The sequence below is a fragment of the Poecilia formosa genome, unplaced genomic scaffold (assembly GCF_000485575.1).
Source record: "Poecilia formosa unplaced genomic scaffold, Poecilia_formosa-5.1.2 Scaffold16, whole genome shotgun sequence".
In the NCBI taxonomy this organism is placed as follows: Eukaryota; Metazoa; Chordata; class Actinopteri; order Cyprinodontiformes; family Poeciliidae; genus Poecilia; species Poecilia formosa.
This window is the reverse complement of record NW_006799955.1, coordinates 4089087-4116967: the sequence shown is the minus strand read 5'-3', so window position 1 is coordinate 4116967 and position 27881 is coordinate 4089087. Positions and strand designations below refer to the sequence as shown.

Genomic DNA, 27881 nt, shown 5'->3' with positions numbered 1-27881 from the left:
CACTGAATATTCAAATTAAAAATATATAAACTCCTAATAACACATAAACTACTAACAACACTTTGCAAGTGCTTTCTTCATCACTGCGGAATATTTTCTATGGTAAAATTATCTTTTGTTTTATAACTGGCTTAAAACAATTACGCATCATCGAACACTGAGATACTGTTGGAACTGAAATCCAAAATGACGAATTCAGCAGGATGGGTTTTGGGCTGAGCCTTACCTTAACAGATGGGGAAACAATAGTCATGCTTAAAGGCTAAGCAGCAGGGGTCCTTTTTCTCATATGGTCTCCTGCTGAATGTCACCTCTACTAAAATGGATCTAAAGAAAAGCTCCTAACAATGTCATTGCAAGAACAGCAAGTATGATTTTTGATTTTCAGCAATAAATTTGTACAATTGAGTACAGAAATAGGTAAGCAATAAATAATTGATGTAATGATCTACTAACAAAAATTACATCATTGTAACTTTTGCAGAATATCATTATGCCTCTAAACATTTTTTTAAACGATGTTTAGGCCTAAAACCCACATTTCCAATGTATAGTGCATTCCTGTTGGTTCTGTGGAGTCACATAAAGGCTTGGAAGCATAGCTGTTCAGCCTTTAAAACATTCTTTTCATGGGCACACTTGGAAACAAAGAGGTTGGAGCTATGCTGGCAAAAATGACAAAACAAATACATGTTTTGCCACTTGAGATTTTTTATTGGCACTAATAATTGCCATTATTGTACAATGGGATGTTTTATCTTAAGTATAGCAGATAATTTGTCTTTTTCAGCAGAGGGAGTAGCACATTTGAAATATTATCGTCACAGCAACCATTCCAAGATACACTTTGAATACTGTTGTGTTTTATTTGTAATTTTCAAGTGTTTCGTCAAAAAAGTAAAACAGAAAATACTTGGAAAATACTTGTTCTTGGTTTTAAAAATGTTTTTGTACATGTAATTTCTAATATGTCATACAAATAAATTAACCAAATATGTAAAAAAAAAATAATAATAATAATATTTAACTTAATGTTGACTTAGTTCAATCAAAGTTTGCTATTTATAAACTATAAGCCATACACTATTTTTATTTATTTATTTATTTTTGCTTATATTCATTTTATAAAATGTTCAAATTATACATACAGTCATATTAAGTCATACTTGGACAATTATGAAATTTCTCAGTAGATTATTCAAACTATTACCTGAAATAATTGCTAAGAGTTAAGGGGATGGACAATCCTTATAAATATTAATTAATGTCTTTAACAGGAAATACATATAATAAATACACTTTCAGTCCTTTAAAATTGTTATATTTAAAAATAGACGTTCTACATTAAACCTAGTGGGTTTTTTCCCTCACCACATGATGCCTCTCCAGATTTTCCACAGTTTCTCTTGGCAAACAATAACAAGGACACCCCTTCACCTGAGCTTTGATGGATGACAAACTATTTTCTACCACACATCTCCTTACAGTGACATAATGCCATATATAGCTTTAATTGATGCTGGCATCGTACCCTTCCTCTGTTTAACCTTCATGGACCATGACAGCAGTAAACTTGCTTTAGTTAACATTTCACACTGTTTCACACTCCCTTCAGTTTTGCTCTAAACAGAAAGCTAAGAACAAAACGAGTATTACCCCTGGGATAAGATCCATGTCATAGCCACTTCAATAGTGAAGCCATGTGCACTGTGCTTGAGTAAAATATTGCTGTTAGAGGTCAGGAGAATTATTTCTGAGGTATCTATATGTAGCAATCCCATTTAAAGGCTCTAGTCAGATCTATTCCTTTCCGGATTTAGGGATTTTATTTTTTTATTTTTTTGATCCGAGAAGGTTAGCCACAAAGCCTAACCACCCTCATTTGGAAACTGCATGACGTCCAGATGATTGAACAAACATATGAAATATTAATATAAGAATGCTGTTTGTAGGCCAGCCAGACAGCAAAATAACACTCTCCTAAATGCACGGATGGCTTAAATAATGTTGATGTTCGTTTCTTAGAGGGACAGTGGATGCACAGATTGCTCAGCAGGTTACTGGAATTGACCGATTTTCAGCTTGACCAGCTTAACCAGTGACCAGCTGATCATGCTGCTCAAAAATGCTGTTTTTTATTTATTTATTCTTCAACCCCATAAACTCTCCATAGCACATTACTAAGCACCAGCAGCATAGTAAGTCCAATATAGATATTATATTATATTATATTATATTATATTATATTATATTATTTTACATTAGAGTTTAAAGATTAAAATATTTTAATGTTATCAGACTATTAGAAACACCTCTTACTCAAAATATCACTTTTTTGAGAATCATTTGAAACCACTTGAAAAAACCTCAAATTGACAAGTAGAAATGTATACTTGCTAATTCAATTATCAAAAGGGAATTGGAATGTGTGACACAATATAACACCGCAGAAGAGATCTCAAAGTTTTAGGTAACCTTGCAAAGTACAGTGAGGATTTTTCTAATGTGAGAATAAAATATAAATACTATTCCACAGTGAAGGGATTCAAGTGTATCAGCAGCAAGAGGCAAATGGAAGCATACATAATATTATTTAAACTAATGTGAAAGTATAAAAAAAAATAACAAAAGAATAAATAACTGTACACGGAGGACAACTCTGCAACTTAGGAAATAATGGATTGAAAGGAATTTGTAACTGAGTAGGGAATTAAAAAGAAACATGCAAGATATTTATATGTGTACATAAAAAACAGCAACAGACTATTTACAAAAAAAAAAAAAAAGACTGAGCAAATGTCAGCTTGGATGCACACATAACGACATGGGTCTAGTCTCTTTCTTAGTCTGAGGTTATTGGGAGCAGTGGAGGTTCTAAAGTCTAGCAGCTGCTTGGTGGAAGGATATGATATAATGCTTCTTTTGGGTGGAGGCAAAGTCCTACCCCAAGTGGAGGAGGTTATGTATCTCAGAGTCTTGTTCAAGAGTGAGGGAAAGATTGAGTCTCCAGCAATGTGAACGCTGTACCTGGATTCATAGTGAATACAATTTACTAGCCGATGCTCTTACTCTTATCTTTGGTCATGAGATTCGAGTAGGGACAGAAAGAATGAGATTGTGGATACAAGTGGATACATCTCAGCTCTCCCGGAGAGACAGGGTGAGAATCTTGGTCATCCGAGAGGGACTCTGAGTAGAGAAACTGCTTTCTATGTGCAATATAAAAATTAAATATACAAATATAAAATCTTGGATGGTCTTATAAAGTGTGAATTGAACATCATGCAGCTTCAGTTTGACACAAAGTAATTCATTAAAGATATATATTGAATTTTGTCATCTGATGCTTGTTATCACTCACTACAGGAATAGCTTTAAAGCAAGAGATGTCATGCTTTTTCGCAGCTTTATTTTGGATGTCAGTGTTTACTCAGGTCTTGTATTTCAGGCCTGTAACACATGCAAAAGAGTAAGAAAAGTGAAATTTTACCACTTTGCAAATATGTCATTTCCTTTCACAATGCTTGAAAAAGTCTGGAGCTCAAGGCAGCATGTGATGAAGCATTTCAGAAAGTAGTTTTTCAAGTTGTTACGTTTACATCTCAATAATGTATGATTGTTGATGGATTTTGTTAATACTTTATTCTCTTCACATTTTCTACTTTCATCATAGTGTGCATTGGGGCTGTGTATTTTCTTGCTGAGGTGAATAGAAGAAACAAGTGGAGATCCTAACAGAAAGAACCCTGTGATAGGCCGAAAACAGGTTGAGGTTCATCCACCAGTAGTTAGAGCTATAATAATATTTCAAAGGGGTTGCAAGAATCAGTATTTTAACAAATAGATGCTAAAGGGCATAAATAGGTTTGTCTTTATTTGCATTTATGCAAAACAACAAATTTGTATTATTTTATTTTGTTTTATCTATTTTTATTTTTGCATTTTACACTAAATTATGAATTTATTTCTGTATATATTAATTCCTTTCTAAAAATTAATTTAAGAACAAAGATAATTATAGCACACTGCAAAGCATGAAAATGAGATTTGATTCTCAGTTAACCCCGTGTTTAGACGCTTGAAAAAAAAAAGTCATTGCTTTCAGACAGCACTTGACTGTGTTAGGTTAACAAAGCAACTTGTTACCATAAAGTAATTATTATCGGAGCTGCATGAAAGTCTGGTAATTTGGGACAAATGTTCAAACTTTTTATAAAAAAAAACAAAACAAAACTGGGTGACTCAATCAAGTAAAAAAAAATAGTCATAGTTTGGCAATGTGTTATACTGCAATGTGCTGTTGCAAATTATGCTGTTTCCAAGCATTTATTTGAGAGCCTGAGCTCACCACTCCACTTGTTGTTTTTATTAACATGTGTTGATTTTCTTACTCTGCAGAAAGTATTTTAAACTGCAAAACGAGCCACGCTCCTCTACACTGTTTGCTAAATGTGGAAAAGTGTTGCAAAAATAGCAAAGATGTGGGGACTTGAGGGCTCTACATCCTCTCTGTAACCTTTAGTTTAGTTTCCTCTCTGTAACCTTTAATTTTGATTTTACTTGATTAACCTCTGCCCTGTGGAATCTATTCATTAGAGCTATAGAGCTGGGTTTGTTTACTACTGAAGATAACTAATTATTTAGGTCTCAGGCTGCTCAATACTTCCGATCTTTGCCAAGACTCTTCACAGGAAACAATACCTGTGGCCGTGGTCACAGCTGCAAGATGTGGTTAATATCCTTGACGATGCATTTTGCGTCGATGAACGAATGAATGGCTTTTCAGTCCCTGACATTTATAAAATGTTTTCTTGTGAGCCAAGAAATGTCATTTACAGCTGCTTGAATGAAGGGATGGTATATTAAGCCTAGCCCCCTTTTCAGGATGGAAATTTCATTACTCCAGATTACATTTCCATCATCAATTATTAAGACATTGCTGTTTAATTAAACGATCATCTGAACATTTTTGTGAAGAGAATTCAAAGGTCACGAGCACTTGTATCGAAAGAAGGAGGAGGATGTCCTCAAGACAGAAAGACTTCTGCTTATTTTCAAGTAAAATGAGTTTACTAAATAGTATCAAATCTCACTTTAAAATGTGAATCACCCTTTTTCTTTTTTGCTTAATTGCTTTGTTATTGCTGAACACTGACTTTTAGTATTTATGCATCGTCCTCTCCGAACACTAGTGCAGTAGCCCTACAACTACCGCTCAGCTGCAAGCTGTATCTAATGAAATCTGGCATGTTTCTGTTTAAAGGCTATTCTGCTTTGGCCAATACACAACATTAGGGGCATAGTCAGTCAAGAGTAGGGCATGTAGGGAGAGGCCATGCAAACTCACCCTTTGTTTAAAGTCCTTGGGGCTTGTGGCATTATCTCTCCTCAGTGAGACCGCTGTTAGCCACACAGTCTGGCCTAATTTCATCCTCAATCACCATCTTCAGAGCCAAAAGGGATAACTTTAAGCACCAGCTATAAGCAGTGATTCGCTTGTATTTACTTTTGCCAGTTCATGATACTCCATTTCCTCATGTGTAACTATATTAGTGAGACACGACTTAAAAATATTTTTTAAGGAAGCAAATTTTTTGGTGTTTTAAAGTCCTCATAAGACCTCATAAGATTGTTCATAAGCAATTATTTTTTTCAGAGACTACAAAATAAAAGACTGTATTTTAGCTAATTGGAAATTGGTGTAGAATGATTCAGACTCTTGTTTCTAAGTTTCAATCTAAGTTGCTTGTAATTCCACAAATAAAACTGAACAAGCCATTTTTTTTTCAAATTAAAAACTGCTATATGATATTTCTACAATTGAACCTGAAATGATTTGTACCTCTGACATATTTAAATTTAAAATGATATTTACTTATTTAACATGGATGTTTTTATATACGACATGAAAGCATTGGACTCTCAGCCCGATGTCATCAGAATATTAGTAAGTATAGAAAAAATGATCAAGCAAACCAGTGACATTCTATCCTATTCTGAAAAAAGAAAATGTACACACTTCATCACAATACAGGCAGAGAATACAAAACAAAAGTACATCATCTTTGACATGCATAAATTCTATCCATCAGTTTACTTGCTATTTCAAGGAGTGTGCTTCATTTCTTCAAGTTTTGCCTCACACAACATGTATTTTTAGATACATGGGAGGATAAGAAATATGTTAAATTCTGCCAAATGCTGAAACATGAAATTAAAGCCATAGCAGATTCTCATCACTTATTCACAGACTTCATTGTACTGCCCTCACATCCCAATTAATAATTGTTTCTTCATCCAATACTGCCAATAATGAAGCTGACATTAGTAGTGTGTCAAAAAAAGTACTTCAATTGCGACACGCATCCAAATTTCTCGTAGCACTTAATTCGACATGTAATCTGATACTTCTGCTTGGAGAGTTTATATATGATGAATACTGAAGAGCAAGACAGCAGTGAAGGCTGAGCATAATGAAAAATGGATGCACTCTTTCAGAGTGCAGCCACCCAAGTGTCCTACAACACACCTTGTGTACTGGAGGCACTCTCTGTCCCGTGTCCCCTCTCTCCCCTGCCACTGAAGCCTCGGCAGGGTGCACGTGGCCCTTCAGTCCCCTTGGTGGGGAGTCACCTATGAAACCCTGCACCCACGCACGCCACATGTCCCAGATCATTCAGCGTGCTTAGCTAAGCTGCTGCTGTTATGTAGCCATTATCCATTTAACTTCTCTCTGCTCCACGGTGTCAGCTTCCTTTTGTTAAGACTCATTCAGGTACAAAGTATTATTACACCCTCTGGAATAGGATAGCTTTACAAAGCCCTCAAGGGAAAGTGTTTATCTCATTGAATATGTATCCTCGCTGGAGGAAGCCTGCATGTGGAATATCTCTCACAACCTGTCTTGGCTTTTCCCAGAAAGAGGAACACTCAAATTAAAAGAAAATGCCCCCATGTTGGAAGTCTTTACAGAGCTTCTGCACTTTCTGTTGTTCCATTACTTTTCTTTTCTAAGCAGCATGCATATAAGCAGCTTAACTTGTTGTCTGTTCATGGAAAAAAAGGCCAAAGCTTTGTTGCTCTTGATGGCACCCAGATTCATCAATCCAAACTTCATTTTTTTAAGACTTCCCATTTCATTAAACACACAGGAAAACAACCAAGCATAAACACTAAGGTTTAAGGTTGCAACTTAAGTCATATTGAATGCTAAAAGCCAGTAAATCTCACGCATTAAACAAGGGACCCAATGAGACTGCCAAACTGTCTAAACTGGGGCTGGTTTATTTTGAAACTAGACACATAGAGTGAGGAACATGAAAGGTTTAAATGCGAAGGATTATGGCTTATTTGCATTAGGACAGATACATCGAAATACCGTGAGGAAGCAGAGGCATCAAACGCACTTTGTACCCATCGACTTTGACTTACAGACGCTTTTAAATCAATGGGTCTATTGCTCTCCAGGATGCCATGAATCTTTAATTTCCCTATAGCAGTGGAAGTCTACGAACTGGGTCTTCTATACCAGTTTAATGCATTTACTCTGTAAGCTGCTCATTCCCAGTCACAGCCCTGACATCTTTATTCATGAGCTCACTGCAAATTCCTCTGAGGAGTATTAGGAGTTGTGTCTTGAAGCTGTGATGCACACCAAGGAGAATTGTCATGAGACTGAAGGCAATGATAATGTCAAAAGGTTTCGAAGCTCTCATGCTATGCTCTTTAAAGGTTCTAGGTACAAGATGATTTTCAAATGCTACAAAGAAGTAGCATGAGGATGGTTAACAAAGCAAAGTTGCTTTAAGATATTCCCCCATATAATAAACATGCTTTCATGTGCGCTTTTGAAAAGATCGTGTTAGACTGTGGCATGTGTAAATAGCCTGCAGCGATGTAACTACCTCCCAGTTTGTTCAAGATGAGCGAAAAAAGGAGGAGAAGTTGAGGCTGATAGCTGCGGATGGTAGATTAAACATGTATCCGCAGCCCAGAATGTAGTCAAGCTCCCAATTAATTATTAACACCCTGGCTCCTTATGATTAAATAAAATATTACTTCTTTACTTCCATTTGAACTCCTTAAAAAACGACGCTGCTGTTTGCGCATGCATCTGTGGTCATCTCAGAGGGACAGTTAAAATGTACAGCATTGCTAAAAGAAATACCCTGCCTTGGCTCAAAATTAAAATTGAACATGCACATTTATGTGCTGCTCTAAATGAGGAGTGACCTCAGATTGTCTGTGTGCAGCCAAGTCATGCTGGCCATAAAAAGCTCCACAGAGAGCACAGTAGGAGGTGGTCAATCTGGGGATTTATGCCACTGAGTGTTGACATTGTATTAATTCTCTGCGATTTAGGACTGTTATCTCTCCACATCATTCATATCTGGGTGATAATTTTGCAGTTATAAACATCAAATGCCAGTTTATCATAACATATTTCAAGTCTGGAGTGTAGTTGGCCCCACTCAGATTTTGGTTATTTTGCAATTTTTCAGATACTCAAGCATATTTGGATAGTAAGTAGAGGTAACAAGATCAAGGAAAAACTTGTTTTGGTTCACTAGCCTGTGAAGGTTCATCATTTTTCCATGTTTTCTCTATCTGTGGCTCTCACTATGGTTTACTGGAGTCTCAAAGCTGTAGAAGTGGCTCTATGACCCTTTCAAAGCCCATAGATTTCAAATATTAGGTTCCTGATCTGTTCTTGAATTTCTATATATATATATATTTAGGAAGTCATGTGTTGTTTTGTGAGATCTTTGTAGCCTATCCTATGCTGTCAGACAGGGTAATTTAATGAAACTATTGATTCCCTAGGTGTGGCTAGCAAAATTTAGCTGAACTTCTGAAAACTTGGTGAGTCAAAGTTAATTCCTAATTTAGCAAGTTGGGCAATAGTACACAGAAGTCTAATCTGAGTAGTTATTTTCTTAAAATAATGAAATAATTTAATTTTTTCATTTTGTATAGTTATTTTGCCTCTGATACAAAATACTTTGCTTCCAAAAAGTGGTTTTTGGAAGAGAAGTTTGTCCAAAAGCTCTACATCTATATTTGCTTGTGCAGTTTAGCATCAATAAATTAGCAAGCTCTAACATGTGATAAGTAGAAGTTATCCAGGGCCAATTGGAGGTAGTGGTTGCACAGCCTGGTTGAACAGGCATGGCTAAGGGCTAGCAGCTGGGTCTCGGCCCAATTAAGCAATACAGCCGGGGCCATTGTGGCATACCCATAGTGTCCCACTTCTAGAATAAGGAAAACGCACAGAGTGAAGTTCTTAAAAGGCAGTAGTAGTGCTTGTTTTTTTTTTCTGTTTTTTTACTATAATGGATTTTAGACTAATATTTTGAGTCAGCTCCGTTTAGTGCAGTTTTGCTTTGATTTACAAAGAGTATGCCAAATTTTGCCACATTATTTTGGCCTAACACTTAACAACAAACTGCACCAAAATTCATCAAACGTTATTTTGCAGTTGGTTACAAAGCCTCCACCATGCGGATTAAAACTTAACTTAGACAGAAATAAAACATAAAGCAGGCGGCGATGGTTGAGTGATGATGCATTTCTTAATTAGCTCTCTGTGCCATTCAACAGTCAAATGTAACATTTGTTTTTGTAGACCAGAACTGCTGCTGCCAAATGGCTGCACATAAAGAGGAAAGGATGATGCCACTGTGGCTCCGCTCATCTGTTTTGTATAATCTGTCACTTTCATTGCTGTTTCCCACAGTCCATCAAACCTTAAATCCTGTTCAGCATATATGACCTTACAAAACCTCTGATCTAATCTTCTCTCTTGTGATGTGATTTAAAAGAAAGCCAAGATGCGGGCTCTGTTTGATAGGCACATAAAGGGAAATCAGATGGGGACCAGATCAGCTGATTTTCAACTTGACTGGACCTGAAAGGTGACCGGACAGCCAGAGACACAAAATATTTATGTTTTTCCAATCAGTGAAAGCACCATGAATGAGCACAGTACTGTAGGCCTAATCGGGGCTCTTGTCTGTGTGGAAGCTATTTCTAAAGAGGACTCAACGTTTTAGTTAAACCTATATCCCTAAATATTTACACCTTTTGAGCCCCGTCACTTCTGTCTCTAATGAAACATGATAGATTTTGAAACACTGACAGACTTTTAGGAATCTGTTAATAAGATTTGCAATCTGTGTGGAATAGACAGGGAGACTGGCACTTATAGGTTTGATAAAAGTTTCTGAAAACAGTTTAAAAATGATTATGAAAATCATTTTGGATTTTGCTTAAAATAGTAGAACCTTTTGACTGCTCACTCACACAAGATCAAAACTTAGGGGAAAAAAAGAACAAAGATCAGAAATCACCCAGTGAGCTCTGATCTATAATATTTAATATTTAATAGTTACTTGCCTCAGATGTCTTGTACTAAGTTCAACATATGCTATAGATTTGCATCTCTATTTCTTATATTTGTACAACCATAGTGAAAGGACTATTTTTATTAATCAGTGCCAATGTAGTCAATCAATCCAAACCAGTGAATAAAAATAATATGTATTCAAATAGTAATTTTCTAAAAGTAAATAATGTTACATCTAAGTAGATTTTGAAAGCCCTTTGTGTGTTTTAGCAACATCAAAGTCAGACTTTTAGTTTCACACTGTATATTGCCTTCAGAGTAAACTTACAAGCTGGAGCCACAGCTGACTGCCCTCATTGTGTTCTCCCATCTGGGGTAATGTGGACTTTACTCCGTGTAACTGACTCGGGTATGTTTGTGGTCGACTGACACAAAGGATCATGATAGGACAGCAAAGAGGAGCTGCGGCATGGCTGAACCATGTCAAAAAAGATGCTTCTTGACTTGCATGCATACCGGCCACACTCAGTAACAGTTTTTGACATGGGTGATGCAGTCCCCTGCCCAGAGCGACAAAGGCTACGGGGGCATCACAAGCACCTCGTGGGGGCCACATCAGTCAGTTGTGCCCCAAACAAGATTTATAATGTTTATTTACATCTCCGGTCAGCCAGTCATAAAGGTTTGCATATTAAAGGCTATGTTCGCAGAATTAAACTGATGTGAAGTGAAACACTAGTCACCATCTACCTATATACCTGCTGAACTAGAACATTTTGAGGATCTGCATAGACACTAATAGTCCAGGACTGATATTGCATCTTTAATGTATAACACTGATTAAAAGTTAGTTTAGTTTCACAAAATCACATTTAAAAACAAATATATTTTAGGTTATTTAATTGTGTTTATTTTAAAAGAAAAACTAGTGTTAAAATAACACTAAGTACAGTTAAAATGATGTTTTAATGCCATGTCTTTGTGGTTTTGGATTTTAATACAAAAGTCTCAAAAGAAAACAAAGAAAAATATTCTCCCCATGTGTAGAAGTAGTTTTCAAATTCTTGTCGAGGGAAACATTATACCTTTTTTTCTATCTTATTAATTAAGGAGTAAAACAAGAATAGCAAACATATATATATATATATATATATATATATATGATATTTCTGTTTAATACTTTTGTAAGTTATTACTTATTGTGTGACTCTATTGAAGATCCATTAAATATAATCCTTTAAATAACACTTTGTTTTATGTAAGCAATTAAAAAAAACAAAAAAACAACTGGACTCCATGACAATTCTTCTTCACATGTGTTTGACAGAATCTTGGACTAAGGGTGGCACCATAGGCTTATGATATGAGGCTCAATACCGCTGTGTTTTATTTTCTTCCTTGGAAAACAGTAACTTTGTCAAAAACACAGATGTTTTAGAGAGAAGATCACACTTTTTATTGATACACTTGGTGTTATAGTTTCAATAAGAATGACACCTGGGCTACTTTAGATTCTGCCACACGACTAAGTTTCTTGTGAATAGAAATATCAAAACAGCTAATTTTCTTTCTTGTAAGTGAGAGTGAGATGTAGCCATATTCCAGCCACTTTACTGCCAGTGTGTAGCACCAGATAGGAAAGTGGCAGTGCTGCTCTGTTTCAAACAGTACCAAAAAAATCCCAATCTACCTGGGACTTTAGTCTGGCATCTCCTTTTAGTAGTTTTGAATACCCACGCCATGCCTATTCACAAATAACATTAGATTCTGTGAAGATTTGCATAACGAAAACAATAACAAAGAGAAACCCCCCCCCCACCAAAAAAAAAAACAGAATGCAACAACAAAGCCGACTCTTTGTTAATCCACTCATAGTAAATCACAAGTTAAGTGCAACTCCGTGTAAAATAATCTATGCCAAAGAAGCTCCATACCCAAGCAAAAGGTAGGAAAAGGAGCCGAAGGAAGGCCTCTCCCAGGGCGTCATTCATGCCAAAACCGCCGCTGACCACATTGCTTTGCCATGCCCAGTTACTCACCATCCTTCCGGTGGTAGGTGATCTCCACCTTGCGCTCTTCGGAGCCAAGCACAGCCTGCGCCACCTGGTTGATCGCCTCCTTGTCGGTGAGGTCCCCATGGAGAAAGTCACAGGTACAGGGCTTCTGCATGATGTCTGGTCTAGAGAAGCCCGTCATCTCACAGAAACCATCGTTACAGTATATAATCGCACAGTTCTCCACCCTCGCATTGGCTATGACAAATTTGCGATCTGTGAAGAGGTGAGACAATAAGCTCCGTTTAACAATAATAAAGAAAACTTTATCATTTTTNAAAAAAAATAACAAAAGAATAAATAACTGTACACGGAGGACAACTCTGCAACTTAGGAAATAATGGATTGAAAGGAATTTGTAACTGAGTAGGGAATTTAAAAAAAACATGCAAGATATTTATATGTGTACATAAAAAACAGCAACAGACTATTTACAAAAAAAAAAAAAAAGACTGAGCAAATGTCAGCTTGGATGTACACATAACGACATGTGTACATGTCGTTATGTACACATGTACATAACGACATGGGTCTAGTCTCTTTCTTAGTCTGAGGTTATTGGGAGCAGTGGAGGTTCTAAAGTCTAGCAGCTGCTTGGTGGAAGGATATGATATAATGCTTCTTTTGGGTGGAGGCAAAGTCCTACCCCAAGTGGAGGAGGTTATGTATTTCAGAGTCTTGTTCAAGAGTGAGGGAAAGATTGAGTCTCCAGCAATGTGAACGCTGTACCTGGATTCATAGTGAATACAATTTACTAGCCGATGCTCTTACTCTTATCTTTGGTCATGAGATTCGAGTAGGGACAGAAAGAATGAGATTGTGGATACAAGTGGATACATCTCAGCTCTCCCGGAGAGACAGGGTGAGAATCTTGGTAATCCGAGAGGGACTCTGAGTAGAGAAACTGCTTTCTATGTGCAATATAAAAATTAAATATACAAATATAAAATCTTGGATGGTCTTATAAAGTGTGAATTGAACATCATGCAGCTTCAGTTTGACACAAAGTAATTCATTAAAGATATATATTGAATTTTGTCATCTGATGCTTGTTATCACTCACTACAGGAATAGCTTTAAAGCAAGAGATGTCATGCTTTTTCGCAGCTTTATTTTGGATGTCAGTGTTTACTCAGGTCTTGTATTTCAGGCCTGTAACACATGCAAAAGAGTAAGAAAAGTGAAATTTTACCACTTTGCAAATATGTCATTTCCTTTCACAATGCTTGAAAAAGTCTGGAGCTCAAGGCAGCATGTGATGAAGCATTTCAGAAAGTAGTTTTTCAAGTTGTTACGTTTACATCTCAATAATGTATGATTGTTGATGGATTTTGCTAATACTTCATTCTCTTCACATTCTACTTTCATCATAGTGTGCATTGGGGCTGTGTATTTTCTTGCTGAGGTGAATAGTAGAAACAAGTGGAGATTCTAACAGAAAGAACCCTGTGATAGGCCGAAAACAGGTTGAGGTTCATCCACCAGTAGTTAGAGCTATAATAATATTTCAAAGGGGTTGCAAGAATCAGTATTTTAACAAATAGATGCTAAAGGGCATAAATAGGTTTGTCTTTATTTGCATTTATGCAAAACAACAAATTTGTATTATTTTATTTTGTTTTATCTATTTTTATTTTTGCATTTTACACTAAATTATGAATTTATTTCTGTATATATTAATTCCTTTCTAAAAAATTAAAGAACAAAGATAATTATAGCACACTGCAAAGCATGAAAATGAGATTTGATTCTCAGTTAACCCCGTGTTTAGACGCTTGAAAAAAAAAAGTCATTGCTTTCAGACAGCACTTGACTGGGTTAAGTTAACAAAGCAACTTGTTACCATAAAGTAATTATTATCGGAGCTGCATGAAAGTCTGGTAATTTGGGACAAATGTTCAAACTTTTTATAAAAAAAAACAAAACAAAACTGGGTGACTCAATCAAGTAAAAAAAAATAGTCATAGTTTGGCAATGTGTTATACTGCAATGTGCTGTTGCAAATTATGCTGTTTCCAAGCATTTATTTGAGAGCCTGAGCTCACCACTCCACTTGTTGTTTTTATTAACATGTGTTGATTTTCTTACTCTGCAGAAAGTATTTTAAACTGCAAAATGAGCCACGCTCCTCTACACTGTTTGCTAAATGTGGAAAAGTGTTGCAAAAATAGCAAAGATGTGGGGACTTGAGGGCTCTACATCCTCTCTGTAACCTTTAGTTTAGTTTCCTCTCTGTAACCTTTAATTTTGATTTTACTTGATTAACCTCTGCCCTGTGGAATCTATTCATTAGAGCTATAGAGCTGGGTTTGTTTACTACTGAAGATAACTAATTATTTAGGTCTCAGGCTGCTCAATACTTCCGATCTTTGCCAAGACTCTTCACAGGAAACAATACCTGTGGCCGTGGTCACAGCTGCAAGATGTGGTTAATATCCTTGACGATGCATTTTGCGTCGATGAACGAATGAATGGCTTTTCAGTCCCTGACATTTATAAAATGTTTTCTTGTGAGCCAAGAAATGTCATTTACAGCTGCTTGAATGAAGGGATGGTATATTAAGCCTAGCCCCCTTTTCAGGATGGAAATTTCATTACTCCAGATTACATTTCCATCATCAATTATTAAGACATTGCTGTTTAATTAAACGATCATCTGAACATTTTTGTGAAGAGAATTCAAAGGTCACGAGCACTTGTATCGAAAGAAGGAGGAGGATGTCCTCAAGACAGAAAGACTTCTGCTTATTTTCAAGTAAAATGAGTTTACTAAATAGTATCAAATCTCACTTTAAAATGTGAATCACCCTTTTTCTTTTTTGCTTAATTGCTTTGTTATTGCTGAACACTGACTTTTAGTATTTATGCATCGTCCTCTCCGAACACTAGTGCAGTAGCCCTACAACTACCGCTCAGCTGCAAGCTGTATCTAATGAAATCTGGCATGTTTCTGTTTAAAGGCTATTCTGCTTTGGCCAATACACAACATTAGGGGCATAGTCAGTCAAGAGTAGGGCATGTAGGGAGAGGCCATGCAAACTCACCCTTTGTTTAAAGTCCTTGGGGCTTGTGGCATTATCTCTCCTCAGTGAGACCGCTGTTAGCCACACAGTCTGGCCTAATTTCATCCTCAATCACCATCTTCAGAGCCAAAAGGGATAACTTTAAGCACCAGCTATAAGCAGTGATTCGCTTGTATTTACTTTTGCCAGTTCATGATACTCCATTTCCTCATGTGTAACTATATTAGTGAGACACGACTTAAAAATATTTTTTAAGGAAGCAAATTTTTTGGTGTTTTAAAGTCCTCATAAGACCTCATAAGATTGTTCATAAGCAATTATTTTTTTCAGAGACTACAAAATAAAAGACTGTATTTTAGCTAATTGGAAATTGGTGTAGAATGATTCAGACTCTTGTTTCTAAGTTTCAATCTAAGTTGCTTGTAATTCCACAAATAAAACTGAACAAGCCATTTTTTTTTCAAATTAAAAACTGCTATATGATATTTCTACAATTGAACCTGAAATGATTTGTACCTCTGACATATTTAAATTTAAAATGATATTTACTTATTTAACATGGATGTTTTTATATACGACATGAAAGCATTGGACTCTCAGCCCGATGTCATCAGAATATTAGTAAGTATAGAAAAAATGATCAAGCAAACCAGTGACATTCTATCCTATTCTGAAAAAAGAAAATGTACACACTTCATCACAATACAGGCAGAGAATACAAAACAAAAGTACATCATCTTTGACATGCATAAATTCTATCCATCAGTTTACTTGCTATTTCAAGGAGTGTGCTTCATTTCTTCAAGTTTTGCCTCACACAACATGTATTTTTAGATACATGGGAGGATAAGAAATATGTTAAATTCTGCCAAATGCTGAAACATGAAATTAAAGCCATAGCAGATTCTCATCACTTATTCACAGACTTCATTGTACTGCCCTCACATCCCAATTAATAATTGTTTCTTCATCCAATACTGCCAATAATGAAGCTGACATTAGTAGTGTGTCAAAAAAAGTACTTCAATTGCGACACGCATCCAAATTTCTCGTAGCACTTAATTCGACATGTAATCTGATACTTCTGCTTGGAGAGTTTATATATGATGAATACTGAAGAGCAAGACAGCAGTGAAGGCTGAGCATAATGAAAAATGGATGCACTCTTTCAGAGTGCAGCCACCCAAGTGTCCTACAACACACCTTGTGTACTGGAGGCACTCTCTGTCCCGTGTCCCCTCTCTCCCCTGCCACTGAAGCCTCGGCAGGGTGCACGTGGCCCTTCAGTCCCCTTGGTGGGGAGTCACCTATGAAACCCTGCACCCACGCACGCCACATGTCCCAGATCATTCAGCGTGCTTAGCTAAGCTGCTGCTGTTATGTAGCCATTATCCATTTAACTTCTCTCTGCTCCACGGTGTCAGCTTCCTTTTGTTAAGACTCATTCAGGTACAAAGTATTATTACACCCTCTGGAATAGGATAGCTTTACAAAGCCCTCAAGGGAAAGTGTTTATCTCATTGAATATGTATCCTCGCTGGAGGAAGCCTGCATGTGGAATATCTCTCACAACCTGTCTTGGCTTTTCCCAGAAAGAGGAACACTCAAATTAAAAGAAAATGCCCCCATGTTGGAAGTCTTTACAGAGCTTCTGCACTTTCTGTTGTTCCATTACTTTTCTTTTCTAAGCAGCATGCATATAAGCAGCTTAACTTGTTGTCTGTTCATGGAAAAAAAGGCCAAAGCTTTGTTGCTCTTGATGGCACCCAGATTCATCAATCCAAACTTCATTTTTTTAAGACTTCCCATTTCATTAAACACACAGGAAAACAACCAAGCATAAACACTAAGGTTTAAGGTTGCAACTTAAGTCATATTGAATGCTAAAAGCCAGTAAATCTCACGCATTAAACAAGGGACCCAATGAGACTGCCAAACTGTCTAAACTGGGGCTGGTTTATTTTGAAACTAGACACATAGAGTGAGGAACATGAAAGGTTTAAATGCGAAGGATTATGGCTTATTTGCATTAGGACAGATACATCGAAATACCGTGAGGAAGCAGAGGCATCAAACGCACTTTGTACCCATCGACTTTGACTTACAGACGCTTTTAAATCAATGGGTCTATTGCTCTCCAGGATGCCATGAATCTTTAATTTCCCTATAGCAGTGGAAGTCTACGAACTGGGTCTTCTATACCAGTTTAATGCATTTACTCTGTAAGCTGCTCATTCCCAGTCACAGCCCTGACATCTTTATTCATGAGCTCACTGCAAATTCCTCTGAGGAGTATTAGGAGTTGTGTCTTGAAGCTGTGATGCACACCAAGGAGAATTGTCATGAGACTGAAGGCAATGATAATGTCAAAAGGTTTCGAAGCTCTCATGCTATGCTCTTTAAAGGTTCTAGGTACAAGATGATTTTCAAATGCTACAAAGAAGTAGCATGAGGATGGTTAACAAAGCAAAGTTGCTTTAAGATATTCCCCCATATAATAAACATGCTTTCATGTGCGCTTTTGAAAAGATCGTGTTAGACTGTGGCATGTGTAAATAGCCTGCAGCGATGTAACTACCTCCCAGTTTGTTCAAGATGAGCGAAAAAAGGAGGAGAAGTTGAGGCTGATAGCTGCGGATGGTAGATTAAACATGTATCCGCAGCCCAGAATGTAGTCAAGCTCCCAATTAATTATTAACACCCTGGCTCCTTATGATTAAATAAAATATTACTTCTTTACTTCCATTTGAACTCCTTAAAAAACGACGCTGCTGTTTGCGCATGCATCTGTGGTCATCTCAGAGGGACAGTTAAAATGTACAGCATTGCTAAAAGAAATACCCTGCCTTGGCTCAAAATTAAAATTGAACATGCACATTTATGTGCTGCTCTAAATGAGGAGTGACCTCAGATTGTCTGTGTGCAGCCAAGTCATGCTGGCCATAAAAAGCTCCACAGAGAGCACAGTAGGAGGTGGTCAATCTGGGGATTTATGCCACTGAGTGTTGACATTGTATTAATTCTCTGCGATTTAGGACTGTTATCTCTCCACATCATTCATATCTGGGTGATAATTTTGCAGTTATAAACATCAAATGCCAGTTTATCATAACATATTTCAAGTCTGGAGTGTAGTTGGCCCCACTCAGATTTTGGTTATTTTGCAATTTTTCAGATACTCAAGCATATTTGGATAGTAAGTAGAGGTAACAAGATCAAGGAAAAACTTGTTTTGGTTCACTAGCCTGTGAAGGTTCATCATTTTTCCATGTTTTCTCTATCTGTGGCTCTCACTATGGTTTACTGGAGTCTCAAAGCTGTAGAAGTGGCTCTATGACCCTTTCAAAGCCCATAGATTTCAAATATTAGGTTCCTGATCTGTTCTTGAATTTCTATATATATATATATTTAGGAAGTCATGTGTTGTTTTGTGAGATCTTTGTAGCCTATCCTATGCTGTCAGACAGGGTAATTTAATGAAACTATTGATTCCCTAGGTGTGGCTAGCAAAATTTAGCTGAACTTCTGAAAACTTGGTGAGTCAAAGTTAATTCCTAATTTAGCAAGTTGGGCAATAGTACACAGAAGTCTAATCTGAGTAGTTATTTTCTTAAAATAATGAAATAATTTAATTTTTTCATTTTGTATAGTTATTTTGCCTCTGATACAAAATACTTTGCTTCCAAAAAGTGGTTTTTGGAAGAGAAGTTTGTCCAAAAGCTCTACATCTATATTTGCTTGTGCAGTTTAGCATCAATAAATTAGCAAGCTCTAACATGTGATAAGTAGAAGTTATCCAGGGCCAATTGGAGGTAGTGGTTGCACAGCCTGGTTGAACAGGCATGGCTAAGGGCTAGCAGCTGGGTCTCGGCCCAATTAAGCAATACAGCCGGGGCCATTGTGGCATACCCATAGTGTCCCACTTCTAGAATAAGGAAAACGCACAGAGTGAAGTTCTTAAAAGGCAGTAGTAGTGCTTGTTTTTTTTTTCTGTTTTTTTACTATAATGGATTTTAGACTAATATTTTGAGTCAGCTCCGTTTAGTGCAGTTTTGCTTTGATTTACAAAGAGTATGCCAAATTTTGCCACATTATTTTGGCCTAACACTTAACAACAAACTGCACCAAAATTCATCAAACGTTATTTTGCAGTTGGTTACAAAGCCTCCACCATGCGGATTAAAACTTAACTTAGACAGAAATAAAACATAAAGCAGGCGGCGATGGTTGAGTGATGATGCATTTCTTAATTAGCTCTCTGTGCCATTCAACAGTCAAATGTAACATTTGTTTTTGTAGACCAGAACTGCTGCTGCCAAATGGCTGCACATAAAGAGGAAAGGATGATGCCACTGTGGCTCCGCTCATCTGTTTTGTATAATCTGTCACTTTCATTGCTGTTTCCCACAGTCCATCAAACCTTAAATCCTGTTCAGCATATATGACCTTACAAAACCTCTGATCTAATCTTCTCTCTTGTGATGTGATTTAAAAGAAAGCCAAGATGCGGGCTCTGTTTGATAGGCACATAAAGGGAAATCAGATGGGGACCAGATCAGCTGATTTTCAACTTGACTGGACCTGAAAGGTGACCGGACAGCCAGAGACACAAAATATTTATGTTTTTCCAATCAGTGAAAGCACCATGAATGAGCACAGTACTGTAGGCCTAATCGGGGCTCTTGTCTGTGTGGAAGCTATTTCTAAAGAGGACTCAACGTTTTAGTTAAACCTATATCCCTAAATATTTACACCTTTTGAGCCCCGTCACTTCTGTCTCTAATGAAACATGATAGATTTTGAAACACTGACAGACTTTTAGGAATCTGTTAATAAGATTTGCAATCTGTGTGGAATAGACAGGGAGACTGGCACTTATAGGTTTGATAAAAGTTTCTGAAAACAGTTTAAAAATGATTATGAAAATCATTTTGGATTTTGCTTAAAATAGTAGAACCTTTTGACTGCTCACTCACACAAGATCAAAACTTAGGGGAAAAAAAGAACAAAGATCAGAAATCACCCAGTGAGCTCTGATCTATAATATTTAATATTTAATAGTTACTTGCCTCAGATGTCTTGTACTAAGTTCAACATATGCTATAGATTTGCATCTCTATTTCTTATATTTGTACAACCATAGTGAAAGGACTATTTTTATTAATCAGTGCCAATGTAGTCAATCAATCCAAACCAGTGAATAAAAATAATATGTATTCAAATAGTAATTTTCTAAAAGTAAATAATGTTACATCTAAGTAGATTTTGAAAGCCCTTTGTGTGTTTTAGCAACATCAAAGTCAGACTTTTAGTTTCACACTGTATATTGCCTTCAGAGTAAACTTACAAGCTGGAGCCACAGCTGACTGCCCTCATTGTGTTCTCCCATCTGGGGTAATGTGGACTTTACTCCGTGTAACTGACTCGGGTATGTTTGTGGTCGACTGACACAAAGGATCATGATAGGACAGCAAAGAGGAGCTGCGGCATGGCTGAACCATGTCAAAAAAGATGCTTCTTGACTTGCATGCATACCGGCCACACTCAGTAACAGTTTTTGACATGGGTGATGCAGTCCCCTGCCCAGAGCGACAAAGGCTACGGGGGCATCACAAGCACCTCGTGGGGGCCACATCAGTCAGTTGTGCCCCAAACAAGATTTATAATGTTTATTTACATCTCCGGTCAGCCAGTCATAAAGGTTTGCATATTAAAGGCTATGTTCGCAGAATTAAACTGATGTGAAGTGAAACACTAGTCACCATCTACCTATATACCTGCTGAACTAGAACATTTTGAGGATCTGCATAGACACTAATAGTCCAGGACTGATATTGCATCTTTAATGTATAACACTGATTAAAAGTTAGTTTAGTTTCACAAAATCACATTTAAAAACAAATATATTTTAGGTTATTTAATTGTGTTTATTTTAAAAGAAAAACTAGTGTTAAAATAACACTAAGTACAGATAAAAATGATGTTTTAATGTCATGTCTTTGTGGTTTTGGATTTTAATACAAAAGTCTCAAAAGAAAACAAAGAAAAATATTCTCCCCATGTGTAGAAGTAGTTTTCAAATTCTTGTCGAGGGAAACATTATACCTTTTTTTCTATCTTATTAATTAAGGAGTAAAACAAGAATAGCAAACATATATATATATATATATATATATATATATGATATTTCTGTTTAATACTTTTGTAAGTTATTACTTATTGTGTGACTCTATTGAAGATCCATTAAATATAATCCTTTAAATAACACTTTGTTTTATGTAAGCAATTAAAAAAAACAAAAAAACAACTGGACTCCATGACAATTCTTCTTCACATGTGTTTGACAGAATCTTGGACTAAGGGTGGCACCATAGGCTTATGATATGAGGCTCAATACCGCTGTGTTTTATTTTCTTCCTTGGAAAACAGTAACTTTGTCAAAAACACAGATGTTTTAGAGAGAAGATCACACTTTTTATTGATACACTTGGTGTTATAGTTTCAATAAGAATGACACCTGGGCTACTTTAGATTCTGCCACATGACTAAGTTTCTTGTGAATAGAAATATCAAAACAGCTAATTTTCTTTCTTGTAAGTGAGAGTGAGATGTAGCCATATTCCAGCCACTTTACTGCCAGTGTGTAGCACCAGATAGGAAAGTGGCAGTGCTGCTCTGTTTCAAACAGTACCAAAAAAATCCCAATCTACCTGGGACTTTAGTCTGGCATCTCCTTTTAGTAGTTTTGAATACCCACGCCATGCCTATTCACAAATAACGCTATATTTTGTGAAGATTTGCATAACGAAAACAATAACAAAGAGAAACCCCCCCCCCACCAAAAAAAAAAACAGAATGCAACAACAAAGCCGACTCTTTGTTAATCCACTCATAGTAAATCACAAGTTAAGTGCAACTCCGTGTAAAATAATCTATGCCAAAGAAGCTCCATACCCAAGCAAAAGGTAGGAAAAGGAGCCGAAGGAAGGCCTCTCCCAGGGCGTCATTCATGCCAAAACCGCCGCTGACCACATTGCTTTGCCATGCCCAGTTACTCACCATCCTTCCGGTGGTAGGTGATCTCCACCTTGCGCTCTTCGGAGCCAAGCACAGCCTGCGCCACCTGGTTGATCGCCTCCTTGTCGGTGAGGTCCCCATGGAGAAAGTCACAGGTACAGGGCTTCTGCATGATGTCTGGTCTTGAGAAGCCCGTCATCTCACAGAAACCATCGTTACAGTATATAATCGCACAGTTCTCCACCCTCGCATTGGCTATGACAAATTTGCGATCTGTGAAGAGGTGAGACAATAAGCTCCGTTTAACAATAATAAAGAAAACTTTATCATTTTTTTTAACATTATTACAATAACGTCGTAATAAATAAACTATATTGGCTGCCTTTGTTATCTAAATGCTTTTATGAAAAGGGAAAAAAAGTGAGACATCTATTCACTTTTCTCCTTTTATCTCAGTGTTCATTGAAAGACATCCACAGAATCGCCAGGTAGCAGAATTTACGCAAAGATACTCACTCTGACCCTCGAATTTCCGGATGATTAATCCAAGGAACGTGTTTTGTGGCGCAACGTGACCTCTTCTCACAGGCATGTTTACTTACAATTCCGCGACCTCCAAAAAAAAAAAAAAAAAAAAAAAAAAAATCGTCTTTACAAGTAAATCCAGAAGTTGCAGATGTTGCGTCTTTGTGCTGACTCCTCTTGCATCCTCTACGTACAGACGGGGGGCGGTGAGTGATAGGTCTTTCCACTTTTTTTTTGTGGCTTTTTTCTGAATTTAACCTCCCTACTTCATCGATGAGTTCTTTATCCCGCTTGTATGCCTCTGCGTGTGAATGTCCCCTCGCCGAAACGCCGGACGGAATCCGGGAGGATAGCGTGAGTGAGATCCGGTACGCGGAGCATTTCGCTCTGAGGATGGGATGCGAGCCTGACGTCCTCCGTCGCGGTGTGTTTGGCGCTTACAGTGGACGCTGGTTAATATGCCAGGAGGAGTGACGCTGTTCCCACTGGGCTTAGGCTGCTATGCCTGGGGTACTGTTTCACAACCTGCCGCAGCTGCATATTGTTGAAGGAAAGACTTTGCGCTTAAAATAACCTTCACCACCACTTTCTTCCTGCTCAGACCTGTAGTGGAGAGTGAATGTGACAGACCTCTTTCCGAGTTTGTACTTATGAAACAGAACATATTTCAGACATTAACAATTAATATTAACAAGTACTGTTGAATCATTAATGGGAACATACACCAATGAATGTGTTCCAATCAGCAGGAGCTCAGGAGTTTCCGTGGGTACTAAGCGAATCATCATGCAAAGCATCACGTTTATATATAAAAATAGTATTATTGATTAACCATAATCATATTGCCATCAGTGAGCAAAATGTAAACAATACATGAGAGGATGTGGTAAAGTGAAGGGAGTAAATAGTTATTTATGCCTTGGATATTCAGAAAGTGTCCATAAGCATGGAGAAGACCATTTATAATGGTCAGCAAGGGAAAATATGAAATAAATGTATAATTAATAATGATAACTTTTGAATTGATACGATACCTCAACTCAAAAGTTGAGGTGTATTTATTGACAACTCCTTGCATAAGAATTCACACCCCAGTTCTACCATCAAAACTGCCTTGTCTGGATGAAAAAAAAAATAAATATGTGATCAATATGATTATCTATCAGATAGGCAGTTTAAAGAAAGGATTGATCAGCAAAGCAACCAAGAGGTCTATGTCAAAGGTGGGAGGAAGGGGGCAGAGAGGGATTTTATGTAAAACCAGCTTTTTACATCATATTATAATGTTATTCACTCATTAAAAACACACTTGGAGTGTTTCTTTGATTGTTTCCTGTTTTCTTGAGAAATCCTATCATCTCCCGTAGCAGCCATTTGGGAGTGTCTAAATGCTTGCTCTCAACAAGTGCTGCCTCTTCCACATAGCTCCTCCTTGGAGCTACAAGTCTTTAAACTGAGCTTCCGGACTCCCCCACTCAGCTCCTTTAGACTAGCAGCAGCAGGAATTAGCAAACACTTGGTGGAACTGTGCTTCTGCTGAGCTCATCATACAAACTACTTATCAGTGCAACACTGCTAAAAATGCTTTGTAACAGCTTAATTGTGACAGTGTCACCAAGAGTAGGAGCTTAAAAGAAATTCAAATTTCAAAGCACAGTTTAGAATATGTTGGTAAAACATCTACCAGTTGTTCCCTCCACAAATATAATCATAAAGCCTTTTTTGTAGTTTTGACCAAGCTCTACAGTTTGGAGGGTCCTCAGGAAACATGCTGAAGGAAGTTACTTTCAGACGGGACTAAAATAAACTGTTTGGCAAAACAATGTGTGTGGCAGAAACCATGTGTTCTGCATGATGCTGAACAAGTGGGAAAATATTGATTGTATTTCATATTTGGTGCTCATCAGAACAACAACCCTAAAGATACAGCCAGAAGTGCAATGCAATGGTTTAGGTCCAAGTGCTTAAAATGGACCAGTCAAAGTCAGACCTAAATCCAATTGAGAAACTTTGACAAGACTTGAAAATTGCTGCTCTCAGACACTCGCCACCTGCTCTGACTCACCTCGAGCTGTTTTCCAAAGGAGAATTATCAACAACTTTACTCTATTAGTGAACAGAAATATAAGAAACAGATCCCCTAAAAGACTTAAATCTGTAACTGCAGTCAAGGGAAGATCTACAAAGTTACTCAGTGGTGGGTAATACAAATACATTCCACATTTTTGAAATTACATTTGCATTAAATGATGAAAACCATGATTTTTTTTTTCCCCAAATACAAATTCCATTGTGTTAGTGTTACTTTATCACATAAATAAAAAAAAAAAAATGTATTGATGTTTTAACATGACTAAATGTGAAATAGTTGTAAGGTGTGAATACCTTAGAAAACATTGTAAAAGTGCAGTTTTTTCCATACAATTTGCAAATTAGCATATCTCATTAAACCTTCAATTCACAACACAATTGTGATAACTTCAGCTCATGGTTTTACCCAAGATTACCTGCTGGGCTGTTTCTTCATTGTTTGTCTCTGCTGGGAGGAGAAATTTAGATTAGCATGGATGGAGCTGGAGTAAGCAGTTTGTTAGGTCTGTGAAGGGACATATTAGGGAGTGTTGCTTATCATTATGAGCAAGGAAGCGATGGGTAATTTTTGAGTGTGCACAAACTACCTTTATACAGCACTCATGTATGAATAATTGAATCTTGTTCATGCATCATGTAATCACAATCTAAAAGCAATCCTTTTTTTCATCAGAAAGGCAAAATGATTAACTTGTACAATATATCTTGAATCTTGGAGGTATTCAAAGGTTTTAGTCATTTCACTCTGAATGGCTCCATAATTCTGCTGTCCATGGTCCTGAAAAATCCAAATTAGCTAACAGAAAATAAAAAAAATATGNAGTCTATTTGACCACTTTGCTTTGTTACATGTCCAACTTTTTTCTGTTGTAACAAGTGAATTTTCCCAAGTTAAGTAAGTTTTTAACTAACTAACTAACTAACTAACTAACTAACTAACTAACTAACTAACTAACTAACTAACTATGAAAATATTTTTTCCTGTGCATTTGCATTTAAAATTGCAACCTAAAGCTATAATATTCTTAGAATAACTACAGTTTTATTCCTTTTTGACTCTCAAAACTTTCAAATCAAGTTTGATTCTAGATATGTGTTCTACATGACAAAAATATGTATTATTATTATTATTATTATTATTATTATTATTATTATTATTATTATTATTATTATTGGAAATTATACTAGATTTCAATAGGCTTCAGAAACAAAATGTTGATGACTGTTCTTGAATGACCTTTTGTCCTTTGGTTGTCCTGTCGTTCTGTGATTTCTTTAATGTCACAGGTTCACATGAATATTGTTGAGTGGAAGGGGGACGCAAACAGATGCAGCATATGATGCTTCTCAGGTCGTTTTCCTTAAAATCATTCACACACTTCAGCCTTTCCAAAACACAGCTGCTTGGATCATCACCAGAACTACGTCAGAGGAACACATCACCCCTTTCTTTAAACATCTTCACCGGTTCTCCTTCTCAGCTTCAAAGCGTGGCACCTCTGTACTTCACTGGTCTGCTTTGTTATTACATACCTGCATGAAGTCTTTGCTCCTCTTTTACACCTCCTCCCCTCGTGTGGACAGGAGGTTCAGAAGGTTCTGAACTATGGAGTTCAGAGCCTTCTCCTGCACAGCCCCTTGTCTCTGGAGCTCTCTTCAACCATAATTCTGGTTCTCTGCATTCATTTAAATCTAACCTTAAATTCACTTTGTCAAACTGGCCTATTCTGTTTAATGTAATTTATTTCTACAATTAATTGTGATCTATTTTATTGATAAAAAATAAATAAATATTGATTGTAATTCATATTTGGTGCTCATCAGTTATGGTTTTTGAAACCACTTGTGCAGCTCCCCAGCGATCTTGTGGCTTTAGAGGGAAGATGGATGGATGGATGCAAAGCTCTTGCAAAAATACAACAGGTATCTGCCAGTTATTCATAAAGTTTTATATTGTTAATTTGCTAGTCCCGACAATGGGAATAGTAGCCCACCGCTGTGTAAACACTATGAAAACATAGCTGCACACCTCAGCTGGCTAATTAGGACAATGTTAACATCAAATTTGCAGCTTTCAAATTGGAGCTAAATTTATGTTCACAGTTTTTAATGATCTGGACTGCATTCCATGTCCATTGTTTTAAAATCTAAAATACTTAAATTAAACTTATATTGAAACAATCATAAAAAGTACACTTTGTATACGGGGGAATCCTGTACTGAACTGTTTTATCACAACTATATATTTGCTAATTATTTGCTCTATCTGTGAATATGAAACAAAATGAGGATAATTCTTAGTTGTCTCAAGAAGATTGTTGAAATGTTCACCTAAATATATTGTCTATTGTTTTCTGTACACTTGTAAAATGAGCATAAGGTGGAGTTGGTTTCAGTTAGCAAACTCTATTGCTTCTGCATGCAGCCTGACAAATCAAACATTTTAAAATGATCTGCCTTTTTCAGAACAAATCTTCCAGATTTTTGCCTGTTTTTACAAAGTGCAAGGTGAAAACAATGCAGTATGAGTGGAAGAAAAAAAAAAAAAACAGAGCATTTTTTGGTTCAGTGAAATGAATTGTGGGAACGCATATCGCTTGTGCAGTCGAATCTAAAAGAAAACCAAGTTCGTGTCTGAGCTCAACACATTCTCATGAGGTGAGTTTGGCTGAGAGGTTGCCTTCAGGCACTTTCTGTGGAGCTGCAGCCTCTATTTTATTTTTCTGCATTCCTTGCGCATTGAAGAAAAGTCATTTAGTTCCATAAAGAGCAACTGCATTCTTGAAGTATCTTTCTCACTCTCTCTCAAGCACACACACACACACA

General features: G+C 36.8%; 1 protein-coding gene across 1 annotated transcript in view; it reads right to left on the bottom strand.

The window, feature by feature from the left end:
* kcnh7 (potassium voltage-gated channel subfamily H member 7) overlaps window positions 1-23644 on the bottom strand; it is a 52333-nt gene extending 28689 nt beyond the window's left edge. Inside the window, exons 1-3 of the mRNA XM_016668731.1 lie at window positions 22956-23644; window positions 22482-22712; window positions 12385-12663 (exon numbers count right to left, since the gene is read on the bottom strand). Coding sequence (XP_016524217.1) covers window positions 12385-12663; window positions 22482-22712; window positions 22956-23031 — 586 coding nt within the window. The 5' untranslated portion in view covers window positions 23032-23644. The remainder of the gene's footprint in view (window positions 1-12384; window positions 12664-22481; window positions 22713-22955) is intronic.
* Window positions 23645-27881: the final 4237 nt, after the last annotated feature.